This window comes from Panulirus ornatus, chromosome 7 (genome assembly GCF_036320965.1).
Source record: "Panulirus ornatus isolate Po-2019 chromosome 7, ASM3632096v1, whole genome shotgun sequence".
Taxonomy (NCBI): Eukaryota; Metazoa; Arthropoda; class Malacostraca; order Decapoda; family Palinuridae; genus Panulirus; species Panulirus ornatus.
The window spans coordinates 25,316,160-25,328,696 of record NC_092230.1 but is presented as its reverse complement, the minus strand read 5'-3'; the positions used below and the strand labels follow the sequence as shown (position 1 = coordinate 25,328,696).

The 12,537-nt window shown below is 41.2% G+C and overlaps 1 protein-coding gene across 4 annotated transcripts in view; it reads right to left on the bottom strand.

The window, feature by feature from the left end:
* The window catches only part of LOC139749459 (nonsense-mediated mRNA decay factor SMG8), a 138,370-nt gene that overhangs the window by 17,370 nt on the left and 108,463 nt on the right, over positions 1-12,537 (bottom strand). For all 4 annotated transcript variants that reach the window (XM_071663355.1, XM_071663356.1, XM_071663358.1 and 1 more), the window contains exons 10-11: positions 611-865; positions 9-152 (exon numbers count right to left, since the gene is read on the bottom strand). In XM_071663355.1, coding sequence (XP_071519456.1) covers positions 9-152; positions 611-865 — 399 coding nt within the window. The remainder of the gene's footprint in view (positions 1-8; positions 153-610; positions 866-12,537) is intronic.

The following is a 12,537-nucleotide window of genomic DNA, read 5'->3' as shown; positions in this document are numbered from 1 at the left end:
TAACATACCAGCATTGTGTGAATAAAGGGAAGAAGGACCAAGACAACAGAGAGACCAGGAAGCCCATCGAGGCAGAAGACCTGGAGGAGAAGCTGTGTGAAGCATTCCTGGTAAGTACTCTGTGGTTGAAGCTTGTCGTATAATCCCACGATCTGTTAACAAATAAGATTATAAATAATCTTCAGGCCCTATAATATTATCATTACTATTAACTTATTTGATCTTATTTTTGTCCATGTTCATGAATTATTTCTAAAACAATACAATCACATGGAAGAAAGAATTTTCTCAAGCTTTCATACAATCTCATTGCCACTAAGCTTTATACCAAAATGAAATTTTCATCAAGAGATATTGGTTTATGCACAATTTCTCTCATTTTGTCAATTATTTTTTCAGTAATGATATGAGTTTAAGAAAAAAGTAAAATGTAGTAAACCGATGCCTGAGAAACAAATTCTTCTGAATGTGTCATATACGCACTAAAATACAGTGCCCATGAGCAAATTTTAAGTAATATGATTAACCTGAAAATAACTATCATGGTGTTACACCTACAAAGCAGTAAACTTGCACATAGTCTTCTCACTAATTGTTTCATATCCTTTACCTTTGGTAATAGTCTTAGAGTCATCCTTTGTAAGGGTAATAACAACCTGAGATCCCACATGACTGTGATCTCCTGTCATTCGAGCAGCAGCGGTTGCTGTGGCACTATTCATGCTCCCACTGAGACCAGTTCCAACCAAACTCAGACCTGGGGTGTGAGGTGTTCCAGGGTCAAGCTGGTCACGACTACCTCGGCTTACTGTGTTTGGAGCCTCAACTTCTGCCTCATCTCCTTCTGATTCATCTACTTTTGCAGCTGTAAAAGGAAAACAGTATTACGGAAACTGACCACCTGAAAATCATACTGATACATGAAAAATTATACATCGCTAATTTTTATTGGAGTTCCAATCAAGCTAGAGGCCTTAGTACAGGCTTTCTATAATTCCAGTATTATTTTGTTGATTAATTCTGTAAAAGACAGTATCAATCTTTAGTAAATGAAAACCTTTAAAGATACTGGGAAGAAATTCCTCTTCCACTTGGAAGCTGAATGATACATAAGTACAAGGGATTTCTTACATAAAGTAATGCTTTTCCAAATAAATAAAAAACAGAACATTAATAAAACACATCTGAAATTATACCTCATTATATCGAAAATAAACACCGAAACTTGATTTAACTATATCCACAATCAATCATGATCTTGCCATCTCTTGAAAACTATTCTCTGGTAATACAACTAATCCTTTCAGTGCACAAAGGATTTATTCACCCACCCTCCAGTGCACACATTAAGCTTTTTTTCATTTATGAAAACGATTCCCTAAGAATTAAGACAACCATCCTAGGTTATGAAAGAAAAATTTTCTACTAAACTGGCCAATGCTAAGTATGCAAGTCTATTCTTTTTATATATATATATATATATATATATATATATATATATATATATATATATATATATATAAAGTATAAAAAAAAAAAAAAAAAAAAAAAAAAAAAAAAAAAATATTTTGAAGGTTTGTTGAATGTGTTTGATGATAGAGTGGCAGATATAGGGTGTTTTGGTCGAGGTGGTGTGCAAAGTGAGAGGGTTAGGGAAAATGATTTGGTAAACAGAGAAGAGGTAGTGAAAGCTTTGCGGAAGATGAAAGCCGGCAAGGCAGCAGGTTTGGATGGTATTGCAGTGGAATTTATTAAAAAAAGGGGGTGACTGTATTGTTGACTGGTTGGTAAGGTTATTTAATGTATGTATGACTCATGGTGAGGTGCCTGAGGATTGGCGGAATGCGTGCATAGTGCCATTGTACAAAGGCAAAGGGGATAAGAGTGAGTGCTCAAATTACAGAGGTATAAGTTTGTTGAGTATTCCTGGTAAATTATATGGGAGGGTATTGATTGAGAGGGTGAAGGCATGTACAGAGCATCAGATTGGGGAAGAGCAGTGTGGTTTCAGAAGTGGTAGAGGATGTGTGGATCAGGTGTTTGCTTTGAAGAATGTATGTGAGAAATACTTAGAAAAGCAAATGGATTTGTATGTAGCATTTATGGATCTGGAGAAGGCATATGATAGAGTTGATAGAGATGCTCTGTGGAAGGTATTAAGAATATATGGTGTGGGAGGAAAGTTGTTAGAAGCAGTGAAAAGTTTTTATCGAGGATGTAAGGCATGTGTACATGTAGGAAGAGAGGAAAGTGATTGGTTCTCAGTGAATGTAGGTTTGCGGCAGGGGTGTGTGATGTCTCCATGGTTGTTTAATTTGTTTATGGATGGGGTTGTTAGGGAGGTAAATGCAAGAGTTTTGGAAAGAGGGGCAAGTATGAAGTCTGTTGGGGATGAGAGAGCTTGGGAAGTGAGTCAGTTGTTGTTCGCTGATGATACAGCGCTGGTGGCTGATTCATGTGAGAAACTGCAGAAGCTGGTGACTGAGTTTGGTAAAGTGTGTGGAAGAAGAGAGTTAAGAGTAAATGTGAATAAGAGCAAGGTTATTAGGTACAGTAGGGTTGAGGGTCAAGTCAATTGGGAGGTGAGTTTGAATGGAGAAAAACTGGAGGAAGTGAAGTGTTTTAGATATCTGGGAGTGGATCTGGCAGCGGATGGAACCATGGAAGCGGAAGTGGATCATAGGGTGGGGGAGGGGGCGAAAATTCTGGGGGCCTTGAAGAATGTGTGGAAGTCGAGAACATTATCTCGGAAAGCAAAAATGGGTATGTTTGAAGGAATAGTGGTTCCAACAATGTTGTATGGTTGCGAGGCGTGGGCTATGGATAGAGTTGTGCGCAGGAGGATGGATGTGCTGGAAATGAGATGTTTGAGGACAATGTTTGGTGTGAGGTGGTTTGATCGAGTGAGTAACGTAAGGGTAAGAGAGATGTGTGGAAATAAAAAGAGCATGGTTGAGAGAGCAGAAGAGGGTGTTTTGAAGTGGTTTGGGCACATGGAGAGAATGAGTGAGGAAAGATTGACCAAGAGGATATATGTGTCGGAGGTGGAGGGAACGAGGAGAAGAGGGAGACCAAATTGGAGGTGGAAAGATGGAGTGAAAAAGATTTTGTGTGATCGGGGCCTGAACATGCAGGAGGGTGAAAGGAGGGCAAGGGATAGAGTGAATTGGAGCGATGTGGTATACCGGGGTTGACGTGCTGTCAGTGGATTGAATCAAGGCATGTGAAGCGTCTGGGGTAAACCATGGAAAGCTGTGTAGGTATGTATATTTGCGTGTGTGGACGTATGTATATACATGTGTATGGGGGGGGGTTGGGCCATTTCTTTCGTCTGTTTCCTTGCGCTACCTCGCAAACGCGGGAGACAGCGACAAAGTATAAAAAAAAAAAAAAAAAAAAAAAAAAATATATATATTTGGACGGTTTTTGCAGGGAAAAAATGCAGTTGAGTGGGAGACGTATAAAAGAAAGAGACAGGAGGTCAAGAGAAAGGTGCAAGAGGTGAAAAAAAGGGCAAATGAGAGTTGGGGTTAGAGAGTATCATCAAATTTTAGGGAGAATAAAAAGATGTTCTGGAAGGAGGTAAATAAAGTGCGTAAGACAAGGGAGCAAATGGGAACTTCAGTGAAGGGCGCAAATGGGGAGGTGATAACAAGTAGTGGTGATGTGAGAAGGAGATGGAGTGAGTATTTTGAAGGTTTGTTGAATGTGTTTGATGATAGAGTGGCAGGTATAGGGTGTTTTGGTCGAGGTGGTGTGCAAAGTAAGAGGGTTAGGGAAAATGATTTGGTAAACAGAGAAGAGGTAGTAAAAGCTTTGCAGAAGATGAAAGCCAGCAAGGCAGCAGGTTTGGATGGTATTGCAGTGGAATTTATTAAAAAAGGGGGTGACTGTATTGTTGACTGGTTGGTAAGGTTATTTAATGTATGTATGACACGTTGAGGTTCCTGAGGATTGGCGGAATGCGTGCATAGTGCCATTGTACAAAGGCAAAGGGGATAAGAGTGAGTGCTCAAATTACAGACGTATAAGTTTGTTGAGTATTCCAGGAAAATTATATGGGAGGGTATTGATTGAGAGGGTGAAGGCATGTACAGAGCATCAGATTGGGGAAGAGCAGTGTGGTTTCAGAAGTGGTAGAGGATGTGTGGATCAGGTGTTTGCTTTGAAGAATGTATGTGAGAAATACTTAGAAAAGCAAATGGATTTGTATGTAGCATTTATGGATCTGGAGAAGGCATATGATAGAGTTGATAGAGATGCTCTGTGGAAGGTATTAAGAATATATGGTGTGGGAGGCAAGTTGTTAGAAGCAGTGAAAAGTTTTTATCGAGGATGTAAGGCATGTGTACGTGTAGGAAGAGAGGAAAGTGATTGGTTCTCAGTGAATGTAGGTTTGCGGCAGGGGTGGGTGATGTCTCCATGGTTGTTTAATTTGTTTATGGATGGGGTTGTTAGGGAGGTGAATGCAAGAGTTTTGGAAAGAGGGGCAAGTATGAAGTCTGTTGGGGATGAGAGAGCTTGGGAAGTGAGTCAGTTGTTGTTCGCTGATGATACAGCGCTGGTGGCTGATTCATGTGAGAAACTGCAGAAGCTGGTGACTGAGTTTGGTAAAGTGTGTGAAAGAAGAAAGTTAAGAGTAAATGTGAATAAGAGGAAGGTTATTAGGTACAGTAGGGTTGAGGGTCAAGTCAATTGGGAGGTGAGTTTGAATGGAGAAAAACTGGAGGAAGTGAAGTGTTTTAGATATCTGGGAGTGGATCTGGCAGCGGATGGAACCATGAACAAATGAATGTCACATAATGGTATATATATATATATATATATATATATATATATATATATATATATATATATATATATATATATATATATATATATATATATTATCCCTGGGGATTGGGGAGAAAGAATACTTCCCACGTATTCCCTGCGTGTCGTAGAAGGCGACTAAAAGGGGAGGGAGCGGGGGGCTGGAAATCCTCCCCTCTCACTTTTTTTTTTAATTTTCCAAAAGAGGGAACAGAGAAGGGGCCCAGGTGAGGATATTCCCTCAAGGGCCCAGTCCTCTGTTCTCAACGCTACCTCGCTAATGCGGGAAATGGCGAATAGTATGAAAGAAAGAAAGATATATATATATATAGCAAGGTTATTGGTGACTGTATTGTTGACTGGTTGGTAAGGTTATTTAATGTATGTATGATTCATGGTGAGGTGCCTGAGGATTGGCGGAATGCTTGCATAGTGCCAATGTACAAAGGCAAAGGGGATTAGAGTGAGTGCTCAAATTACAGAGGTATAAGTTTGTTAAGCATTCCTGGTAAATTATATGGGAGGGTATTGATTGAGAGGGTGAAGGCATGTACAGAGCATCAGACTGGGGAAGAGCTGTGTGGTTTCAGAAGTGGTAGAAGATGTGTGGATCAGGTGTTTGCTTTGAAGAATGTATTTGAGAAATACTTAGAAAAGCAAATGGATTTGTATGTAGCATTTATGGATCTGGAGAAGGCATATGATAGTTGATAGTTGACCGGGAGTTGATGGAGATGCTCTGTGGAAGGTATTAAGAATATATGGTGTGGGAGGCAAGTTGTTAGAAGCAATGAAAAGTTTTTATCGAGGATGTAAGGCATGTGTACGTGTAGGAAGAGAGGAAAGTGATTGTTTTTCTGTGAATGTAGGTTTGCAGCAGGGGTGTGTGATGTCTCCATGGTTGTTTAATTTGTTTATGGATGGGATTGTTAAGGAGGTAAATCCAAGAGTTTTGGAAAGAAGGGCAAGTATGCAGTCTGTTGTGGACGAGAGCTTGGGAAGTGAGTCAGTTGTTGTTCACTGATGATACAGCACTGGTGGCTGATTTATGTGAGAAACTGCAGAAGCTGGTGACTGAGTTTGGTAAAGTGTGTGAAAGAAGAAAGTTAAGAGTAAATGTGAATAAGAGAAAGGTTATCAGGTACAGTAGGGTTGAGGGTCAAGTCAATTGGGAGGAAAGTTTGAATGGAGAAAAACTGGAGGAAGTGAAGTGTTTTAGATATCTGGGAGTGGATCTGGCAGCGGATGGAACCATGGAAGCGGAAGTGAATCATAGGGTGGGGGAGGGGGCAAAAATTCTGGAAGCCTTGAAGAATGTTTGGAAGTCGAGAACATTATCTCGGAAAGCAAAAATGGGTATGTTTGAAGGAATAGTGGTTCCAACAATGTTGTATGGTTGCGAGGCGCGGGCTATGGATAGAGTTGTGCGCATGAGGGTGGATGTGCTGGAAATGAAATGTTTGAGGACAATATGTGGCGGGAGGTGGTTTGATCGAGTAAGTAATGTAAGGGTAAGAGAGATGTGTGGAAATAAAGAGTGTGGTTGAGAGAGCAGAAGAGGGTGTTCTGAAATGGTTTGGTCACATGGAGAATGAGTGAGGAAAGATTGACCAAGAGGATATATGTGTCAGAGGTGGAGGGAACGAGGAGAAGTGGGAGATCAAATTGGAGGTGGAAAGATGGTGTGAAAATGATTTTGAGTGATCGGGCCCTGAACATGCAGGAGGGTGAAAGGCGTGCAAGGAATAGAGTGAATTGGAACGATGTGGTTTACCGGGGTCGACGTGCTGTCAATGGATTGAACCACGGCATGTGAAGCGTCTGGGGTAAACCATGGAAAGTTCTGTGGGGCCTGGATGTGGAAAGGGAGCTGTGGTTTCGGTGCATTATTACATGACAGCTAGAGACTGAATGTGAATGAATGGGGGCTTTGTTGTCTTTTCTTAGCACTACCTCGCACACGAGGGAGGAGGGGGTTGTTATTCCATGTGTGGCGAGTTGGCGATGGGAATACATAAAGGCAGACAGTATGAATTATGTACATGTGTATATATGTATATGTCTGTGTGTGTATATATATGTATACATTGAGATGTATAGGTATGTATATTAGCATGTGTGGACATGTATGTGTATACATGTGTATGTGGGTGGGTTGGGCCATTCTTTTGTCTGTTTCCTTGCGCTACCTCGCTAACACGGGAGACAGTGGCAAAGCAAAATAAATAATAAACTATAGCAAGGTTATTAGGTACAGTAAGGGTGTGGGACAATTGGGAGGTAAGTTTGAATGGAGAAAAACTGGAAGAAGTGAGGTGTTTTAGATATCTGGGAGTGGATTTGGCAGCAGATGGAACCATGGAAGCGGAAGTGAGTCACAGGGTGGCGGAGGGGGCATTGAAGAATGTGTGGAAGTCGAGAACATTATCTCGGAAAGCAAAAATGGGTATGTCTGAGGGAATAGTGGTTCCAACAATGGACTACGTGTTAATTGATAGGCACGTGAAAGAGACTTTTGGATGTAAATGTGCTGAGAGGGGCAACTGAGGGGATGTGATCATTATCTTGTGGAGGCGAAGGTGCAGATTTGTAAATGTTTTCAGAAAAGAAGAGAGAATGTTGGGGTGAAGAGAGTGGTGAGAGTAAGCGAGCTTGGAAAGGAGGCTTGTGTGAGGAAGTACCAGGAGAGACTGAGTGCACAATGGGATGTATTTGGGGAAGCAGTGATGGCTTGCACAAAAGATGCCTGTGGCATGAGAAAGGTGGGAGGTGGGCAGATCAGAAAGGGTAGTGAGTGGTGGGATGAAGATGAAGAAGTAAGATTGTTAATGAAAGAGAAGAGAAAGGTGTTTAGATGATTTTTGCAGGAAAGTAGCATGAATGACTGGGAGATGTATAAAAGAAAGAGGCAGGAAGTCAAGAAAGTGGTGCACGTGGTGAAAAACAGGGCAAATGAGAGTTGTGGGAGAGAGTATCGTTAAATTTTAGGGAGAATAAAAAAATGTTTTGGAAGGAGGTAAATGAAGTGTGTAAGACAAAGAGAACAAATGGGAATATCAGTGAAGGGTGCTGGTATACCATATCGTTCCAATTCACCCTATTCCTTGTTTGCTTTTCACCCTCCTGTATGTTCAGGCTCCAATCGCTCAAAATCTTTTTCACTCCATCCTTCCACCTCCAATTTGGTCTCCCACTTCTCCTCATTCCCTCTGCCTCTGCCACATATATCCTCTTTGTCACTCTTTCCTCACTCATTTTCTTCATGTGACCAAACCATCTTAATACATCCTCTTACGCTCTCTCAACCACACTCTTTTTAGTACCACACATCTCTCTTACCCTTTCATTACTTACTCGATCAAACCACCTCACACCACATATTGTCCTCAAACATCTCATTTTCAACACATCCACCCTACTCCGCACAACCCTGTCTATAGCTCACGCCTCGCAACCATATAATGTTGTTGGAACCACTATTTCTTCAAACATACCCATTTTTGCTTTCCAAGATAATGGTCTCACCTTCCACATATTTTTCAATGCTACCAGAACTAGAATTAGGTTGAACTGGAACAATGTGTTATATTGGGGTAGACATGCTGTCAATGGATTGAACCAGGGTATGTGAAGCACCTGGGGTAAACCATGGAAAGTTTTGTGGGCCTGGATGTGGAAAAGGAGCTGTGGTTTCAGTGCATTACACATGACAGCTAGAGAATGAGTGTGAATGAATGTGGCCTTTGTTGTCTTTTCCTCGTGCTACCTCGCGTCCATGGGGGGGAGGGGGTGCTATTCATGTGTAGCAGGGTGGCAACAGGAATCAATGAAGGGAGAAAGTATGAATATGTACATATATATATATATATATATATATATATATATATATATATATATATATATATATATATATATATATATATACATCCCTGGGGATAGGGGAGAAAGAATACTTCCCACGTATTCCCTGCGTGTCGTAGAAGGCGACTAAAAGGGGAGGGAGCGGGTGGCTGGAAATCCTCCCCTCTCGTTTTTTTTTTTTAATTTTCCAAAAGAAGGAACAGAGAAGGGGGCCAGGTGAGGATATTCCCTCTAAGGCCCAGTCCTCTGTTCATAGCGCTACCTCACTAATGCGGGAAATGGAGAATAGTACGAAAGAAAAAGAGATATATATATATATATATATATATATATATATATATATATATATATATATATATATATATATATATATATATATATATTTTTTTTTTTTTTTATACTTTGTCGCTGTCTCCTGCGTTTGTGAGGTAGCGCAAGGAAACAGACGAAAGAAATGGCCCAATCCCCCCCATACACATGTATATACATACGTCCACACACGCAAATATACATACCTACACAGCTTTCCATGGTTTACCCCAGACACTTCACATGCCTTGATTCAATCCACTGACAGCACGTCAACCCCGGTACACCACATCGCTCCAATTCACTCTATTCCTTGCCCTCCTTTCACCCTCCTGCATGTTCAGGCCCCGATCACACAAAATCTTTTTCACTCCATCTTTCCACCTCCAATTTGGTCTCCCTCTTCTCCTCGTTCCCTCCACCTCCGACACATATATCCTCTTGGTCAATCTTTCCTCACTCATTCTCTCCATGTGCCCAAACCACTTCAAAACACCCTCTTCTGCTCTCTCAACCATGCTCTTTTTATTTCCACACATCTCTCTTACCCTTACGTTACTCACTCGATCAAACCACCTCACACCACACATTGTCCTCAAACATCTCATTTCCAGCACATCCATCCTCCTGCGCACAACTCTATCCATAGCCCACGCCTCGCAACCATACAACATTGTTGGAACCACTATTCCTTCAAACATACCCATTTTTGCTTTCCGAGATAATGTTCTCGACTTCCACACATTCTTCAAGGCCCCCAGAATTTTCGCCCCCTCCCCCACCCTATGATCCACTTCCGCTTCCATGGTTCCATCCGCTGCCAGATCCACTCCCAGATATCTAAAACACTTCACTTCCTCCAGTTTTTTTCCATTCAAACTCACCTCCCAATTGACTTGACCCTCAACCCTACTGTACCTAATAACCTTGCTCTTATTCACATTTACTCTTAACTTTCTTCTTCCACACACTTTACCAAACTCAGTCACCAGCTTCTGCAGTTTCTCACATGAATCAGCCACCAGCGCTGTATCATCAGCGAACAACAACTGACTCACTTCCCAAGCTCTCTCATCCCCAACAGACTTCATACTTGCCCCTCTTTCCAAAACTCTTGCATTTACCTCCCTAACAACCCCATCCATAAACAAATTAAACAACCATGGAGACATCACACACCCCTGCCGCAAACCTACATTCACTGAGAACCAATCACTTTCCTCTCTTCCTACACGTACACATGCCTTACATACTCGATAAAAACTTTTCACTGCTTCTAACAACTTTCCTCCCACACCATATATTCTTAATACCTTCCACAGAGCATCTCTATCAACTCTATCATATGCCTTCTCCAGATCCATAAATGCTACATACAAATCCATTTGCTTTTCTAAGTATTTCTCACATACATTCTTCAAAGCAAACACCTGATCCACACATCCTCTACCACTTCTGAAACCACACTGCTCTTCCCCAATCTGATGCTCTGTACATGCCTTCACCCTCTCACCCTTCCATGTAATTTACCAGGAATACTCAACAAACTTATACCTCTGTAATTTGAGCACTCACTCTTATCCCCTTTGCCTTTGTACAATGGCACTATGCACGCATTCCGCCAATCCTCAGGCACCTCACCATGAGTCATACATACATTAAATAACCTTACCAACCAGTCAATAATACAGTCACCTCCTTTTTTAATAAATTCCACTGCAATACCATCCAAACCTGCTGCCTTGCCGGCTTTCATCTTCGGCAAAGCTTTTACTACCTCTTCTCTGTTTACCAAATCATTTTCCCTAACCCTCTCACTTTGCACAAAACCTCGACCAAAACACCCTATATCTGCCACTCTATCAGTGGAAGCAGTGATGGCTTGCACAAAAGATGCCTGTGGCATGAGAAAGGTGGGAGGTGGGCAGATCAGAAAGGGTAGTGAGTGGTGGGATGAAGATGAAGAAGTAATATTGTTAATGAAAGAGAAGAGAGAGGTGTTTCGATGATTTTTGCAGGAAAGTAGCATGAATGACTGGGAGATGTATAAAAGAAAGAGGCAGGAAGTCAAGAAAGTGGTGCACGTGGTGAAAAACGGCAAATGAGAGTTGAGTGAGAGAGTATCGTTAAATTTTAGGGAGAATAAATTCCACTGCAATACCATCCAAACCTGCTGCCTTGCCGGCTTTCATCTTCCGCAAAGCTTTTACTACCTCTTCTCTGTTTACCAAATCATTTTCCCTAACCCTCTCACTTTGCACAAAACCTCGACCAAAACACCCTATATCTGCCACTCTATCAGTGGAAGCAGTGATGGCTTGCACAAAAGATGCCTGTGGCATGAGAAAGGTGGGAGGTGGGCAGATCAGAAAGGGTAGTGAGTGGTGGGATGAAGATGAAGAAGTAAGATTGTTAATGAAAGAGGAGAGAGAGGTGTTTAGATGATTTTTGCAGGAAAGTAGCATAAATGACTGGGAGATGTATAAAAGAAAGAGGCAGGAAGTCAAGAAAGTGGTGCACGTGGTGAAAAACAGGGCAAATGAGAGTTGTGGGAGAGAGTATCGTTAAATTTTAGGGAGAATAAAAAAATGTTTTGGAAGGAGGTAAATGAAGTGTGTAAGACAAAGAGAACAAATGGGAACATCAGTGAAGGGTGCTGGTATACCATATCGTTCCAATTCACCCTATTCCTTGCTTGCTGTTCACCCTCCTGTATGTTCAGGCTCCAATCGCTCAAAATCTTTTTCACTCCATCCTTCCACCTCCAATTTGGTCTCCCACTTCTCCTCATTCCCTCCGCCTCTGCCACATATATCCTCTTTGTCACTCTTTCCTCACTCATTTTCTTCTTGTGACCAAACCATCTTAATACATCCACTTAGGCCCTCTCAACCACACTCTTTTCAGTACCACACATCTCTCTTACCCTTTCATTACTTACTCGATCAAACCACCTCACACCACATATTGTCCTCAAACATCTCATTTTCAACACATCCATCCTACTCCGCACAACCCTGTCTATAGCTCACGCCTCGCAACCATATAATGTTGTTGGAACCACTATTTCTTCAAACATACCCATTTTTGCTTTCCAAGATAATGGTCTCACCTTCCACATGTTTTTCAATGCTACCAGAACTAGAATTAGGTTGAACTGGAACGATGTGTTATATTGGGGTAGACATGCTGTCAATGGATTGAACCAGAGTATGTGAAGCACCTGGGGTAAACCATGGAAAGTTTTGTGGGCCTGGATGTGGAAAGGGAGCTGTGGTTTCAGTGCATTACACATGACAGCTAGAGAATGAGTGTGAATGAATGTGGCCTTTGTTGTCTTTTCCTCGTGCTACCTCGCGTTCATGGGGGGAGGGGGTGCTATTCATGTGTAGCAGGGTGGCAACAGGAATCAATGAAGGCAGAAAGTATGGATATATATATATATATATATATATATATATATATATATATATATATATATATATATATATATATATATAATATATGTATATATATATATATTATATATATATATATATATATATATATATATAT